We start from the raw sequence: 16134 nt of genomic DNA, 5'->3' as shown, positions 1-16134 counted from the left end.
GCACGATGATGGGAATAGACGAGGTAGTAGAATTGGTGGGAATAAAGCTTTACACGTGGATCATTATGATGATAAGCTATGTGAAGAGAATAGAGGAGTAGGACAAAGAGGTGAACGTGATGTGCATAGGGACATTTTGACACCCAATTGGCAGACGAGATTGAAAGAGAAAATGATTGCTAGGCCAATGGAAGAGTCGAGACGTGAAGTTGATTGGGCTAGGAGAATCAAGGAGAGTGGAGCACCACGACTGGTATCGCGTGATGATAGAAGGTGCAAAACGAGTGGTAGGCGTGGAAGTGACTCGTGGAAGGAGTTATTGACAACCGCACGAAGTTCGAGTGAAGAGAAATTGGTTTTGAAGCGTGGGTATCAAGGTACATCTAAAATTTCAAATGTTAGTACTTATGATATTCAATGTATTTGGTGTCTAGAGTTTGGACATGATATTAACCAATGTCCAAATGAGGAGATGAATGTACTTGATTCTAGAGTTGAATGTGAACCTAAGGATGTAGTCGAATATGGATTTGAAGTGAGCATTGATGTTGAATCTAAAATGGAAGTTGAGAGAATTGAGGAGGTTGGTACCTCATTGATTTCTGAATTTGAACATGAATTTGAGATAGTTGTTGATGATAGTATTCCACTAGTTGATGAGTCGAATGATGTTAAATTGTGTACAGTGGAAAGTGAATTATTAGGTGGAGGAGAAATGTCTATTTTGTGCACTATGGACAAGGAGAATAGGCAAGGAATATTGTTTTGCATAAATTTGTTGAGGAACAAAATATTTCATGTGTTCAATTGAATCCAAATGTTGTTCTTGAGAATCAATTGAAATTCCTTGAGTTGAGCGAAAAAGAAATTAAAATGGCCGAAAGAAAGAGAGAACAAAAGAGTGAGATGGCCATAGAAAAGAAAGAAGAGAGAAAAGAAAAATAAATTAAAGGCCCAAAAGAGTGAAAAGAGTGAGGTGGAGAGTTGCTTATTCTTGCATAAACCATTTTATGTACCTTTGTACAAAGTGGTTTATTGTTGTATTGATGATATAGCCAGTTCAATTCCGAGCATTTCTATTTCTTATTTGCAGGTTCTTGGGGTTGTCATGCCAAGGAGACAAGTGAGTCTTACTAAAGGGAGAACCCAAGGGTCCGAGACTCGAGAATACAAGTACCATCGAGATGAGGTAAGGTTAGTTGCCAACACAACAACTGTGAGGTATGACTTTCGTCCTTATCCTTATTCTTTCATGTATCGTTTTCCACAGCTTGGAGAACGTATTGAAAATTTGGTGGTTAAGGGGCCAGATGTAAATTTATCTTTATTCATAGATTGTTATGGATGTGAGACTATTGATGAAATGCATGTACTTTTTATGAATTTTGATTTCTCACAAGTTACTAAGTTTGTGGGTTTTGTTTACTACAAGGGTTTATATACATTAGACTTAGATTTTTGTGATGTGATAATATATTCCATTGATAGTACATGTGACGTGTCCTATTTCCATGATTTATATTTGATTGGTGATGGTTGTGAAGATTACATGGATCGTATATTTAGTGTATTCTATTTTCATGATTTATGCTTGTTTGATGGTTTTGAGAGGTGCAAGGATGAACAAGATTATCTCTTTATTCATAATGAATACCTGTTTAAAGAAAATAAATTTTTCATCCTACATCAATCGCGTGAGTTGTTGCTTGATGTTGAGGCACATGACATTTGTTTGATTTGTAGCCATGAATTAACTACAGCCATAGATATGATGCATAAATTTTTACTATGGTTGCATATGAGGAGGTACATTGAGTGGAATTGTGAAACATGCATTGCACATAAGAATTTTTATGATCATGATGAATATATTTTTAAGGAGTTTAAATTGTTCATTTTATGAATTAATCGCTTGTGAGGCGTATTGTTGTGAATTCATCATTGATAAAATGCATGAGTATATGTTTTGGTTGCATATGAAACGACATGTTGAGTGTGATTGGGGAACATGCGTTGCATACGGGAAAATGACATGTCGAATATATTCATATGTCGTGCATCAATTATATCTTATTCCTAGTGAGCTATGGTCGTACACATGTATGAATATCATTTGTGTGTTAACTAGGTCTAAGAAAGGGAGGAACTTAATTTTTGTGATACTTAATGGTATTTTATCATTTGGTGTCAATTTTTATTTGGTATTTGGTAAAGCTGATGAGTTTATAGGAAAGGCAACGGGGATGTTGGGATTTCCAGTGCAAAAGGAGCGAGCAAACAATAGCACCTACAATCTTGAACTTAGAGGTAAGCAAGTTGATAATATACTTCTTATTACTAACTTGTTTTGTTTTTGTGTAGGTAGACAAGATTTGAGGACAAATCTTTTACTATTTATTAAAGTTAAGCCCATTAGAAAAACTGTTTGGTGTCTTTGATCTGTTTTTTGTTTATCCAAAAATACCCCTACATCTTCTTTTACTTTCTCTCCCACGTTCCTCTCTTTTAATTTCTCTCACATGTTCCTCTCTTCTCTTCTCAAATCCAACTGATACATCGGTTCCTCTTAAAACAGAAAACAAATTCTCTCAAATCAAACGTATCGTTTATTTGAAAACAGAAAATCCAGATATCGGATTCTCTGAAACAGAACACCCACAAATCTATCATGCACGCAGCTTTTTGGACACTTTGTTGGGAAAGTCAAAGTTCCCATTTCTCATGTTTTTGAAGCGAAGGACCAGTCCCTTGGTACTTCTTGGTATACATTGCGGCGGAAGAATAAGAAGGCCAAGAACAAGGACTGTGGTAAGGCGTGTAATCTCTATTTCTTTTCCTTTAGGGTACTCCCTGTAAGCAATAAATCAGGCAATTCCATATTTTTGGCTGTAATTTGTTGCTGAATTATATGTCGGAAATTCTATTTTGCAGGCAGTAATCAACTACGGTGCATCATGGTTTGTCGATACCGCTCTTTTGTTTCTTTATTTTGATGTCTTCGTGTGTTTATAATTGAATTATAGAACATCGGGTACATATGCGCACTAGGTGTTTGTTGAAATGTTGAGATGGAAGAAACTCATTCGTCGCGGTAACTCGGGTTTGCTGTTTTTCAGGTGTGGAGTGTGCAGTCAGATTCTTCCTACATTTTGCGAACTGAGTGGCAAATTTCTAAAGGTTTCATTTGTGTATGCTGACATAGATGAGTGCCCTGAAACTACTCAGCATATTCGGTACACGCCCACCTTTCATTTCTACATAGATGGTGAAAGAGTTGATGAGATGTTTGGTGTCGGAGAAGAGCATCTGCAGGATCGCCTCTGGCTGCATTCTTGAATAGGTTCCCTTTTTTACCTTTATTTTCTGGTGTTGTGGGATTGAATACCATGATTTGTTCTTCCATGTGAATTTCTTGAGTCTTTTTTCTCTTAATACAAGTTTGAATTGAATGGTAGATTGCCAAAGATACGGTTTTAAATATAATCTGAAGTGCAAGATTCATATATTCAAAGAATTTTTTATCGTATAATATAATCGTAATTACTGAGGATTCTACATCTGTATATTTTTAAAAATCAAGATTTCTCATTGCTTCTGAACATGATGACTAAATTGCATGTAGTATAAGCCTTCGTTCATTTGTTGTTTACTTTGTTATGGATGTAAAATGCATTCCGTGCATGTATTATTGGTTAAATGGTAAATTGGTACAAAAACTTTTGTTAATGATTTAATCGATAGATGTGTGTGTGTCTGTGTGTGTGTGACACCAAATTAGTAAGCTTCACAAAAAGTGCAATTTGATATGAAAGAGTCTCCCAACAAATATATGCATAAAAATTTACGTTAATAAATCATTTATTGGAAGGTACTCATCAATCAAACTTCGTGAAATTTACATTACAATAATTTTTTTAAGGATTCTTCAATCATCTTACTTAAAAAAAAAATAAAAAGAGCCACGTACCAAATATTATTCATAAAAAAATTGTTTCAATCAGCTTTATATCTCTACTATTTTATTAAATCTGAGATGCACATAAAAACCGCCACTGCGGACACCAAATTTTTATCGACTCTTTTGCCCTTTTATCCTTTTGCTTCACTTCAAAAATATTTATCTCTCAAAACTCCACATCCACGATCTCCTCCAACAAACCACCTACTCTGCACGATTCTCTCAGATATTGTTGATTTACCTTCACAATTCTTCTCTCTCGAAATTATCTCGATCCTCACAAATTTTCTCTCTCAGATCTTCACCCTCTCGCTCTTGCGCTTCGTCTTTTCGCCTTACTGGCATCTATTATTTTAATTTGATTTCTTCTCATTCGATCAATAAATTACTTGAAGAAATTAAGTATCGGTTTATCCTGAAAGGTGAGATCTTCGTTTCAAGAAACCGTAATTTATTAGAAGCGAATCGATTATTACTTTTCTTCGATTATGCTTCTTGAACTTTTGAGTTTGAATACGGGTTTCTCTTTTTTGATCCTATTGTATTCGTGGGTTTTGGTGCGTTTTTGCTCTTACAATTGTAATCGATTGATATGTATTGCAATGGCTAATTTGACAGTTATTTCCCTTTTTAACAAAGGGACTGTCGATATCTGAAGTTATCCACTGGGTGTAGAAGAATCAGACCTTGATGGAGGACTGGAGTAATTTAAGTCGACTCTTATCTGAATGTTCGAAGTTTTTTGAGTTTTTGGGCCGTTATTTTTCTTGATTATTCCCTAAATTTTCATCTGTGATTTTTCTTCCCTGAACGCCCCTCCCACGGAAATTATTTAGAGTGTTTTTATTTAAAATTGGCTTTGGATATCTTTTCCCTAAAATTTGCGTAAACATTAACTTTACATAATCGGAGCTCATTGCAAAGATGTTCTGATCTATAAAGGCTAAATATACTAGAATTTTTTTTTCTAAACAATCTACTTCTTTAACTTGCAACTGTAGCAAAATATGTGCATTGGAAAAATGCAAGTATACGTGCTTATTTGATCAGCCAACTATAAATATATGAGGTCTAACTTCTTTTCTTTTTTTCCACGTATGGCTTTCTGTTGTGACAATATAAGATTCAATGTCATTAGTTTTGTTCAAATGAATATGATTGACGATTTTCATCTTTCAGAAGATGAGAATGTTCCAAATCCTCTCACAAAGGAGCAGCTGAAGAATAACTAGGATGATGAAGATTTGGAAGATGATGACGTGAAGGACTCTTGGGAAGATGATAATAAGCCTGATGTGGTATATATAACTTTTTAATGTGATACGTTTCGTAACAATTTTTAAATGTAGATGAAAAGTGACCATATTATATTATCTTTCGCTCAATTCATGATGTGCTATCTGATACTTCTATATTAATTTTTTTTATGAGTGGAAGTATGCATTGTAGAATTACCCACCCTTCTGCCATCATCATTGAAGGGTAAGGTCGTGCGTTTTGTACTTCTCTACGATTTTTTATGTAAAAGATGTAAAACATTGTTGGTTAAAAATAGTCATATCATGACGCTTGCTTTAGTAAAAAGTTGTTAAGGTTTGGTTAAATATTGCTTTAGTAAAAAGTTGTCAAGGTTTGGTTAGATTTCCTCCTTTCGGTAAGAACTTTACCAGGAATGTTTTGATTAAATGCAATGGAATAATGTTAAAAGGGAACTTTGTTAATTCCTGTCATTGGGAAGTGTTTGATATGCAATGGATTATGGAACAATACTAAAAGTGCACTTTTTTATTTTATGCAATGGATCTGTACAAGTGAGAGGTATGTTAATCTCTCTCTTCTTCTCTTTGTTATCGTCAAATTCATTTTATTTTATATATTTATGTTTCGCATGTTTTCTGTGAATTCTCTGTGTGTGTGTTGTTTTTTAAATTTTGTCTACGCTCACACTGTGATTGGAACCTTTTACATTTTTGTTTTTGATGTTCAATGTTAATGTAGTTGTGAATTGATTTTTTTGGTTTGTTATCATCTATCTAATTTTATTTTATTTTTGTACAATTGGTGTGAAAATGGTGCTCAATTTTCTTTATCGTGTTCTTCTCAAGTTTCTATGAGTTTTTTAAATGGTTTTTAATGTATTAATTTAATTGAGGTTGACATATTTATTTAAGCTTCAGAATCCATTGCATTTCAATAATATATACATGATATCAAATATTTTGGTGTAATGGTGTTGTGATATCACGAATATTTAATATATCAAGCTCATATATTCATGACACACGCAACGCGTGTGCCTCAGTTGCTAGTCTTTTTGAAGAAGGGGAGTATGATATGAATCTGGCTGGGCACCGTGTGCAAATGATTGGAAGGAGATTTAAAGAGCATCGTTGTTTCGGACCTTCAATTTCAATAATGATGAATCAAGCATATTCAAACAAATGGAGGATTTCAACAAAGCATATAATGAAGGAGTCCAGAACAATCAAGCATATCAGTGAAAAATTGTAATGCTCGAGAATTATTGAATTGATAAATCAAGATTATCAATCTTCATTAACGAGAAAACCGGAAGGTATGAGAATGCATGACATGCAATGAGGGAAGAAAAGATATGAGAAAATATGGTTTGCAAGACCGCACCCGCGCTCAGAACATGAGTGCACCCGCGGTCAGTAAAAATGGAAATTTCGAAGGTGAGGCCGAAGCATCACCGCACCCGCGGTGCATGGACAGAAAGTTGGCAAATTTTATTCGAGGCGACACCGCACCCGCGGTGCTAACAGGAGCGCACCCGCGCTAATAAAACCGCACCCGCGGTCTTGTAGGAAGCGCACCCGCGGTCTGAGCTTCTGAGAAATATTGTGATAAACATGACATAGACCGCACCCGCGGTGCGTGCATGATCGCACCCGCGGTGCGACGTGCAGAACAAAGAATGAAGCCACGTTTTGGTTTGCATGCAAGATATATATACACGTGTGGAGCTCGGTTTTCTTCAGATTTTGGAGAGAAATTCGAGAGTTTGGAGAGAACTACACTTTTTAAGTTTAGAATTAAATTTACGAAGAATCCGTGTATCAGAATTCGAATCCGAACGCAGTATCGTGTTCCTCTCGACTCGGGCTACACAAGGACGTAAGTTTTATTACGTTTGGAGATGTTTTGGAAATATGATGTTGCTAGAATCGAATATGATTCAGATATGGTGTTTCTATTACCGTAGACATTGTAGAATTGAAGTCAGATTTAAGAATAGACTGTGATACTCACGGGAAATCTAGGGTCCGATCCCAACGAGCGTCACTAGTTCAGACGTGGGCTTTAAGATGACCCTGAGCCTGAAATCAAGAAAAAGACCGTTAAGAGGGGGCCAAGAGGGTGTCCTGGCGTAGCCCCTCCGACGCTCAAGTCAGTGACTGAGGATATATGGGGGGAGCAGCTAAGGGTGCTGCTGAAAGCAATATAGTGAAATCATAAACTGAACACCCAAACCTGGTATTTATAGGAGAATACCTGGGCCCTTAGTGGGCCTGTCTTCCATTTGGGCTAGGGCCCTTGGTGGGCTTGTCTTTCCTTTGGGGCTTGGGATGAGCCAGGGGTAGTGGGCTCATCCCTAGGGTATCACCAGTCTCCCCCTCCCGAGTCGAACTGAATCGTAGGTTCGAAGTTCGATTAGTTGTGTTGTCCCCGAGTTACCGGGTGTGAGGTGTGTACTTTTCCTCTGCTACTCATTAGTCTCCACAAGTTGGGAAATAAATCAAATCGCTTTCCTGTTTTGAAGGGAAAGATTTGGTCCGGATACCAGCCTCACCCTCGCCTCGCCAAGTGAACACCCGAGCTCTTGCCTCACCGTGCGCTCGCACTTATCGTGTCATCCCTTCATCTCAGCCACTCGCCCTCATCGTCTCGCCGTAGCCCGCCTCGCCGCTCCCAGCTCTCGCCTCGCCGTCCTCGCTCTCGCCCCGCCTAGCCCACGCCCAGCTCTCGCCCATCGCCATCCCCGCCGAGCCCACGCCCAAATCTCGCCTCACCCTCCTCGCTCTCGCCCTGCCTAGCCCACGCCCCACTCTCGTCTCGCCCCGCCCAACAACGCAGCCAGCGCCTCGCCACGCCACGCCCAGCTCTCGCACCGCCCTCCTCGCTCTCGCCTCGCCCCGCCTAGCCCACGCCCCAACGCCCCACTCTCGTCTCGCCTCTCCCAACAGCGCAGCCAGCGCCTCGCCCGACAGCGCGCCTCGTCCAGCAGCGCGCCTCGCCACGCCCAGCTCTCGCCTACCGCGCCTACCAGCGCCCAGGTGCTCTCGCCCTGCCACGCTCTCGCCCAGCCCGTGCTGCCGCACTCTCGCCCAAGCGCCACGCTCGCCCAAGCGCCTACGCCGAGTCCTCACCCGCCCAGCCCCGTGCCATGCTCGTCCTCTGTCACAGGTCGATCCCCGTAATAGCAGCGGCAAACATCTTTCGTTGTCAACAAACGAAATAAATTTTTCTAACACAGTATGCTCTCATCGCCCCCATCTTCAAGGTCCTCCACTAAGCTTTTGAAGGAAAATAATTTTCACTTCCCCGTACCCTTGACTTCTCTGCTAAAACAGTTCTTAGCAGGAAAAATAAAATTTCAACCTCCTCACCCTCTGTCTCCTCTACTAGGCTCAGCCCAAGTAGGAAAATAAAACTACCACCTCATCATCTCGTAACTCCTCTGCTAGGAGATACCTCAGCAGGAAAATAAAATTCAACACCTTCACCCTCTAACTCCTCTGCTAAGCCATGTCTTAGCAGGAAAATAAAAATCAACGTCACCACGCTCTAACTCCTCTGCTAGGTGACACCAGAGCAGGAAAATAAAAATCAACACCTCCACCCTCTAACTCCTCTGCTAAGCCAGGTCTTAGCAGGAATATAAAAATCAACACCTCCACCCTCTAACTCCTCTGCTAAGCCAGGTCTTAGCAGGAAAATAAAAATCAACGTCACCACGCTCTAACTCCTCTGCTAGGTGACACCTGAGCAGGAATATAAAAATCAACACCTCCACCCTCTAACTCCTCTGCTAAGCCAAGTCTTAGCAGGAAAATAAAAATCAACACCTCCACCCTCTAACTCCTCTACTAAGCCAAGTCTTAGCAGGAAAATAAAAATCAACACCTCCACCCTCTAACTCCTCTGCTAAGCCAGGTCTTAGCAAGAAAATAAAAATCAACGTCACCACGCTCTAACTCCTCTGCTAGGTGACACCTGAGCAGGAAAATAAAAATCAACACCTCCACCCTCTAACTCCTCTGCTAAGTGACACCTGAGCAGGAAAATAAAAATCAACACCTCCACCATCTAACTCCTCTGCTAAGCCAGGTCTTAGCAGGAATATAAAAATCAACACCTCCACCCTCTAACTCCTCTGCTAAGCCAGGTCTTAGCAGGAAAATAAAAATTTTCTCGTGCACTCTGCTCCTCCACTAGGCGATGCCTTAGTAGGAAAATTTAATTTTCTCCTGCACTCTGCTCCTCCACTAGGCGATGCCTTAGTAGGAAAATTTAATTTTTCTCCTGCCCTCTGCTCCTCTACTAGGCGATGCCATAGTAGGAAAATAAAAATTTTCTCCTGCCCTTTGCTCCTCTACTAGGCGTGCCATAGTAGGAAAATTTAATTTCATCACCTCCACCCTCTAACTCCTCTGCCAGGTAGTACCTTAGCAGGAAAATAAAAATCATCACCTCCACCCTCTAACTCCTCTTCTAGGTGACACCTTAGCAGGAAAATAAAGAGTCCACCTCGTCATCCTCTAACTCCTCTGCCAGGCGACGCCTTAGCAGGAAAATACATATTATCCACCCTCACCCTCAAACTCCTCTGCTAGGCGACACCTTAGCAGGAAAATAAAATTTTTCTCCTTCACTCTTCTCCTCTACCAGGCGATGCCTTAGTAGGAAAATAAAATTTCTCTCCTGCCCTCTGCTCCTCTACCAGGCGATGCCTTAGTAGGAAAATAAAATTTCTCTCCTTCCCTCTCGTAATACAACAACATTCATGAACTGAAAAGAGGAACCTGATTTTATTGAATATCAACTGATAACGTAAGACAAATTCAGGAACGAAATACATCAAAAATGAAGTAAAGATATTCTCTAAGGTGGTAAGCGTTCTCAGGCTTCTTTTAGAGCTTTACCCAGAGTTTCCATCAGTAGCACCCCCCGAGATCATATGAATCATTCATCTCGTAGGGTGGTTATCCTCATTCATTCCCCCCCTCGGTTCGACGGGTCCCTGAGGAACATCTTGACCTCGACCTTCCCCTCTCTGCTCCCCGACCCTCTGATTTATCCATGGAGGGCCTTGACCACGTCTAGGAGACGAGCGAGACCTCTGTCGACTCCTAGATGAGGATCCTTCTCGTCTATCCCGCGAAGGCAATCTAGCACTGCTCTTAGCCCTTCGCGACTTCTCCCAGCTCTCCTCGGGCTCCCTCACCTCCGTCACCTCGTCACGACTCCTATCCAGAGGAACATGTGATGAGAATTGTCTTCTGTCCCTAGCTTTAATCTCATCTCTTTCCCCTGCGCCCCTCTTCCTTCCTCCTCTCTCCGCTCCCTCAACTCCACTCCTCCCAGGTCGCTGCTCCATTCTCTTATGCCGCTGGGCATCTTCAAGATTTATATATTTCTCAGCTCGAGCCAACAGATCATCATAGCTCGACGGAGGCTTCTTGACCAGCGACTTGAAAAACTCCCCTCCTCTAAGTCCCTGGGTAAAGGCACTTATCATGATGTCAGGAGTGACCGCTGGTATTTCCAACGCTACGCTGTTGAAGCGCTGGACAAACTCCCGTAAAGTTTCACCCTCTTGCTGTTTCATTACAAACAAACTCAAGTAGTTTTTTTGGTGCCTTTTGCTACTAGCGAATCGGTGCAAGAAAGCAGCTGAGAAATCCTCAAAAGAGCGTATGGAGTTGGGCGGCAAGGAATTAAACCATTGCTGGGCTGACCTCACCAAAGTGCCCAGAAACACTCTGCACTTGACTCCATCTGAATACTGATGCAACAGAGCTGTGTTCTCAAACCTCCCCAAGTGTTCTTCGGGTTCCGTATGTCCATCATATTCTCCAACGTTTGACTGTCGGAAATTTGGAGGAAGCCCCTCTTCCAAAATGGCGAGGGAAAAAGGACTTCCTTTCTTGGGGGCTGCATCTCTGTTTCCCAATTGCTGCCTCAGCGTCCGTATTTCCCTCCACATCTCTTCCATCTCCGGATTCTCCTCATTTGGGCGGGGTCGCGTCTCCTCCACCCTACTCTGACTTCCCTCCACATTCTCCTCTCGCTCCTGGCGAGCGGTCTGATCTTCTGCAAACATAGACTCTTGATTCCTCTTCATGGCCTCATCCACTATCCGGGTGATAAATTGACCCAGCTGTTCTAGGGTCAAGTTCCCCACATTCTCATTGGGACGGGGTTGCTCGACCCTGATCTCTTGACGAGGTTGTTCAGTTCTCGTCTCCAGACGGGGTTGTTCCTGCCTCGCCTCAACATGAGACGGTTCGGGTCCCCTCTGAGGACGCGATGACGCTGAGTTAACTCTCCTGCTTCCTCTCCTGCCTACCATCTCTACGTCTCAACTCAAACTTCCCACAGACGGCGCCAAGTGATACTCACGGGAATTCTAGGGTCCGATCCCAACGAGCGTCACTAGTTCAGACGTGGGCTTTAAGATGACCCTGAGCCTGAAATCAAGAAAAAGACCGTTAAGAGGGGGCCAGGAGGGTGTCCTGGCGTAGCCCCTCCGACGCTCAAGTCAGTGACTGAGGATATATGGGGGGAGCAGCTAAGGGTGCTGCTGAAAGCAATATAGTGAAATCATAAACTGAACACCCAAACCTGGTATTTATAGGAGAATACCTGGGCCCTTAGTGGGCCTGTCTTCCATTTGGGCTAGGGCCCTTGGTGGGCTTGTCTTTCCTTTGGGGCTTGGGATGAGCCAGGGGTAGTGGGCTCATCCCTAGGGTATCAGACTGGTTATGCAATTGTTATGATTTTTGAAAGATATTGACTGAGATTCTATATCAGAATTGTGTTAGTATTCAGATTATGAATTGTATTAGCACAAATTATGAGTTCCAATATTATATATGTGATGTTCAGATTGACAGGGTTATTCAGATTGTATTGTTATACCGTCGAAACATCAGTTGAGTTAGATTGATCAGATTCAGATAAAATCTCGATTTGATTGTGATATTGTTGATATGACTCAGATTGTATCTTGGTCAGATATTGATCAGATTGTATACTGATTTGAGTATTGATCAGAATAGATTGTGTATTGAGTTATTTACTGATACAACGTATTCAATATTGTCATTTCAGATTGATATGGACAGAGTTGAATACAGATCATCGTCTTCGTCAGATAGGGACGACAAAGGTATAATTCATGTGATAATCGGGAAAATACAACTGAATTGAGATCTCATTTGAGTTCCCAATAAAATCACATACTAGACTATTGTTTATGTTTTGATATGATTATGATTTGTTTAAAGATTAATATTCATTGCATTTAAGATAGGAAAGTCTTGACAGATCAGTGAGACTTCTAGACGTTCGGTGATATCACAGCTTTAGGGGAAGATCATTCTCCTATGGTAGATGTGGATACAGATCAGACCGAAGTCTAGGAATAAGACGTACCGTCACCCCGATTGGAGAGTAGGTGAAAGATCCTCTTATTCACCCCGGGATCCCTAGAGTTATAGTTGAGTCGAGTCTAGACATGATTTGACTAGAACTGTATGTGTTTATGGATGTGGTTTCATAGACTATGAAACCCATGTTTATTGCTTTCCGTTATGATAGCATGTTTATATGATTTCCCTTAAATTGCATGTTTATCTGATTTGAGTTGCATGCTTATTTTGATTTGATTTCATAGAATATGAAATCTATTACTCTTAAATATGATCATGATAGCATGTTTCTGATTTAGATTGTCTCTATACATGCTTACCATGTTTTATGCTGGGATTTATTCTCACCGGAGTTATCCGGCTGTTGTCTTGTTTTGTTTGTGTGCATGACAACAGGTGGGGCTGAATCGGGGTCGAGAAGATGATGAGAGAAGACGAGTTTAGCGTGGTGATTCCGGACTTGGATAGATTTGGTTTTATTACCTGAACTTTAGTAGTTGAACCTTAGATTAATTGGAAAGACTGTTGTACATTATTGTACCTTTATACTGAAATGTAGTTTTATACAGATATGTATATTATGTAGCTGCCATTACCTTCCGCATTTTATTTTAAAAAGAAAAATTTTTAGACCCTGTTTTATCTTAATTGATAATTAAATCCCAAAGATGATTAAGAAAAAGATCAGCGTCCGGGTCCCCACAACAGGTGGTATCAGAGCGATAGATCCTTTAGATTGAGATAGTCAGAGCTGATAGATCTTTTAGACTGAGATAGAAGAGAATGAGCGGGGTAGATTGAATTTTCTTTCCTTGCATGTGATTGCTAGCATGAAATTTATTTCAATGTTGACTACATTGTGTGTGCTAGCATGATTTATTGCTTTCCCTATTACATGTTGCTTGTTATCTGAGTTGATTGCAGCATGTAATTGCTAAGCCTGAATCAGAACCGAGTCTGGATCAGAATTTTATGATCAGAGGAGGGCTGAGACAGATTGTATAGATTATGTACTAATCTGTTTGATTATCAGATATACCGCCTCGAAGAATTTCAGAAAAGGGCAGTACTTCGGTTGAACAGATAGATGCATCAGAAATTCAGCTAGAAGAAAAGATGAAAGAATTTGAGTTACTACAGCCGCCGACTCTGAGTGGTACCGAGACATCCGAAGATTGTCAGAACTGGTTTGATGATATAGAAATCTTGTTTGATTTACTTGATTGTACAGATGAACAGAGGGTTAAAATGGTGCCTTACCAGTTACGAGAAGCCGCCAGGAGTTGGTGGATTACCAGTAGAAGAATGTGGGCACAGAGAGGTACAGTGATGTCGTGGGAAATATTCAGAACTGAATTCTATCGAAGATTTTTCTCAGCTTCGTACCGAGAGGACAAGAAATTAGAGTTTGAGAATTTGAGCCAAGGGCAGCTGAATATTGACCAATATATTGCTAAATTCTCGGCTCTACTGCATTTTTCTCCTCATTTAGCTGGAAATGATGAAGCTGTAGTGAATCAGTTCATCAGAGGGTTGAATTCGGAGGTAGTTGCATTTATGAATTTGCAACGACCTTATCATTTCGCTGATATCTTGAGTAGAGCAAAAAGAGCGGAGATGAGTCTGATTAGACAATTGACCAGGTTGTGTGTGAAGCCACCCCAGACACAGTAGTCCCCTCTTCGAATTGAGCGTGGCAGCTGAAAGCGGACCGGTTACGGTGGCCGGAAACGCAACGGAAGCACAAAAACAAATTTTATATGTAAAATTTCGGCCACCCCAAAAATGTTGTGTAATATTTACAAAAACTCAAAAACCATACATAGGATGATAAGAAAATATACCTATCAACTTTAAAAAGTTGATTGTGGCTCCAACTTTGTTGTCAAACAACAAAGCTCTTGAATGGAAGATGAATCTACAAGCTCCTCCTCCAAATCCTTGAAACTTTCCTTCAAATTAAGCCCACCACTAACTAGGGAAATCCCCTCACAATTTGCACTAGAAAAATGTGAGGATTTTTCAAAGAGAAGTGTGTTTATTCCTCAACAACTTGAAGAACAAAAATGAAGAAAAATATGGAGAGAATGGAGAGCAAGATTTCGGCCATGGCATGTGAGAATAGGGAGAATGAGTTGTCTTGGGGGTGCAAAAAGTTGATACAAAAAGTTGCATGCCAACCATTATTTTAATCAAAAGTATTCCCCAACTCTTCACCTCCCATGCATGCATACTATATAGTTTTTTAATCAAATTAAAAACTTTGGACTAAATTTAAATATCTCAAACACATTTGAGACTATTTAAACATTACTTGAATTTACTCAAGTCCCACTAGTTTAAATAATTATTTTAATTGAGCTCTACAAGACTCAATATTATTTAATTAATCCAACACTTGAATTAATTTAATTATTTGGGCTCTACTAGGCCCACTAGTGTTTAATTAATTCAACACTTGAATTAATTTAATTTAGTCCATAATAATGTTTATGAAAATCACAATTTTCAATTACATTATTTACTTGGCCAAATTTTAATTTAGGAACACTTCCATAAATCAAAATTTATATTTCTCTCATAGAAGTCATACTTCTATTTTTCTTTACACTTATAAACACATTTATAAGCCGTTCAACACTTTGAACTATTTTTCTCCTTTATAGAAGTCATACTTCTAATTTTCTTTACGCTTATAAACTCCTTTATAAGCCGTTCAACACATTGAACTATTTTTACTTCTCATCGGGATTTACAAAGCTAGTACTTGTGTGGCCCTCAATGGTTCATTGATACAACTAGCCGTGGGTTCACATCTCCATGTGATTCGGACTAAACATGTCCTTATTCGAGCATACCCCAATTGCTCCATTCTTACTTATCAACTCCTTGATAGTAAGAACGTCAGAACTCAAGTCTGATAGTACCCAACCAATCACGTTAAACGCCTAGCAGCATCGCTTACGTGATTCCCTAGGTATCACATGATAGTGCCTGCAAGAACCATTCAATTATGGTTAGCGTACAGTACGGTCCCTTCAACTCATATATCCCGATCGATTCGACAACCATTGGTTTATCGAGAGTTGTCAATGAATCGATACTATGTGTCATGTTGTAGTTGCATCAATGGTGTAATCTATGAAACCCCTTTCATAATTACAACCATACTCTGGCCAGAGATTTCAACCTACATACACATGATAACACATAGGATATCCATACCCGAAGGTAAGCGGTGAATCCCCGACTACAATGCATCGACTCCTATGTGTTTCGACATAACAACCAACCTTGCCACCTGATGACCCCATGAGAGTCGGTAAACAAGTCAAAGTGTAATTCTAGCACATAGAGTCTCAATGTTGTCCCGGGTCATAAGGACTAATTCTGTACAACCATAAACCAGGACTTTTCCACTCGATAAGTGAGAACCACTTGGAAAGTCCTTTTATGGAGGGTCGTTCAGTGCACTCTACAAGGAGCACCTATCTGCAT

At 40.3% G+C, this 16134-nt stretch overlaps 2 protein-coding genes across 5 annotated transcripts; one reads left to right on the top strand and one right to left on the bottom strand.

The window, feature by feature from the left end:
• The first annotated feature begins 2497 nt into the window (after positions 1-2497).
• On the top strand, positions 2498-5558 carry LOC140810827 (thioredoxin-like 3-3). 4 transcript variants are annotated; one of them, XR_012113308.1, is made up of 5 exons: positions 2502-2808; positions 2932-2957; positions 3117-4380; positions 4598-4661; positions 5138-5558. XR_012113308.1 is itself a non-coding variant. In XM_073168723.1 (4 exons), exons 1-3 carry the CDS (start codon positions 2722-2724, stop codon positions 3334-3336), a joined length of 333 nt encoding a protein of 110 aa, XP_073024824.1. In that variant the 5' UTR covers positions 2498-2721; the 3' UTR covers positions 3337-3340; positions 5138-5558. The 4 variants fall into 4 exon arrangements, 1 of the variants encoding a protein (XP_073024824.1); XR_012113307.1 differs by having other exon boundaries at positions 4577-4661; XM_073168723.1 differs by lacking the exon at positions 4598-4661 and having other exon boundaries at positions 2498-2808; positions 3117-3340.
• A 2835-nt stretch (positions 5559-8393) lies between these two features.
• Positions 8394-11953, bottom strand: LOC140808599 (uncharacterized). The gene is made up of 2 exons (XM_073165712.1): positions 9616-11953; positions 8394-9338 (listed from the first exon to the last, which is right to left on the bottom strand). Exon 1 carries the CDS (start codon positions 11553-11555, stop codon positions 10170-10172), a length of 1386 nt encoding a protein of 461 aa, XP_073021813.1. The 5' UTR covers positions 11556-11953; the 3' UTR covers positions 8394-9338; positions 9616-10169.
• Positions 11954-16134: the final 4181 nt, after the last annotated feature.

Source organism: Primulina eburnea, chromosome 13 (assembly GCF_022965805.1).
Source record: "Primulina eburnea isolate SZY01 chromosome 13, ASM2296580v1, whole genome shotgun sequence".
NCBI classification, from domain to species: Eukaryota; Viridiplantae; Streptophyta; class Magnoliopsida; order Lamiales; family Gesneriaceae; genus Primulina; species Primulina eburnea.
Note: the sequence above shows the minus strand (reverse complement) of the source record. Positions and strands in the feature narration are given on the sequence as shown.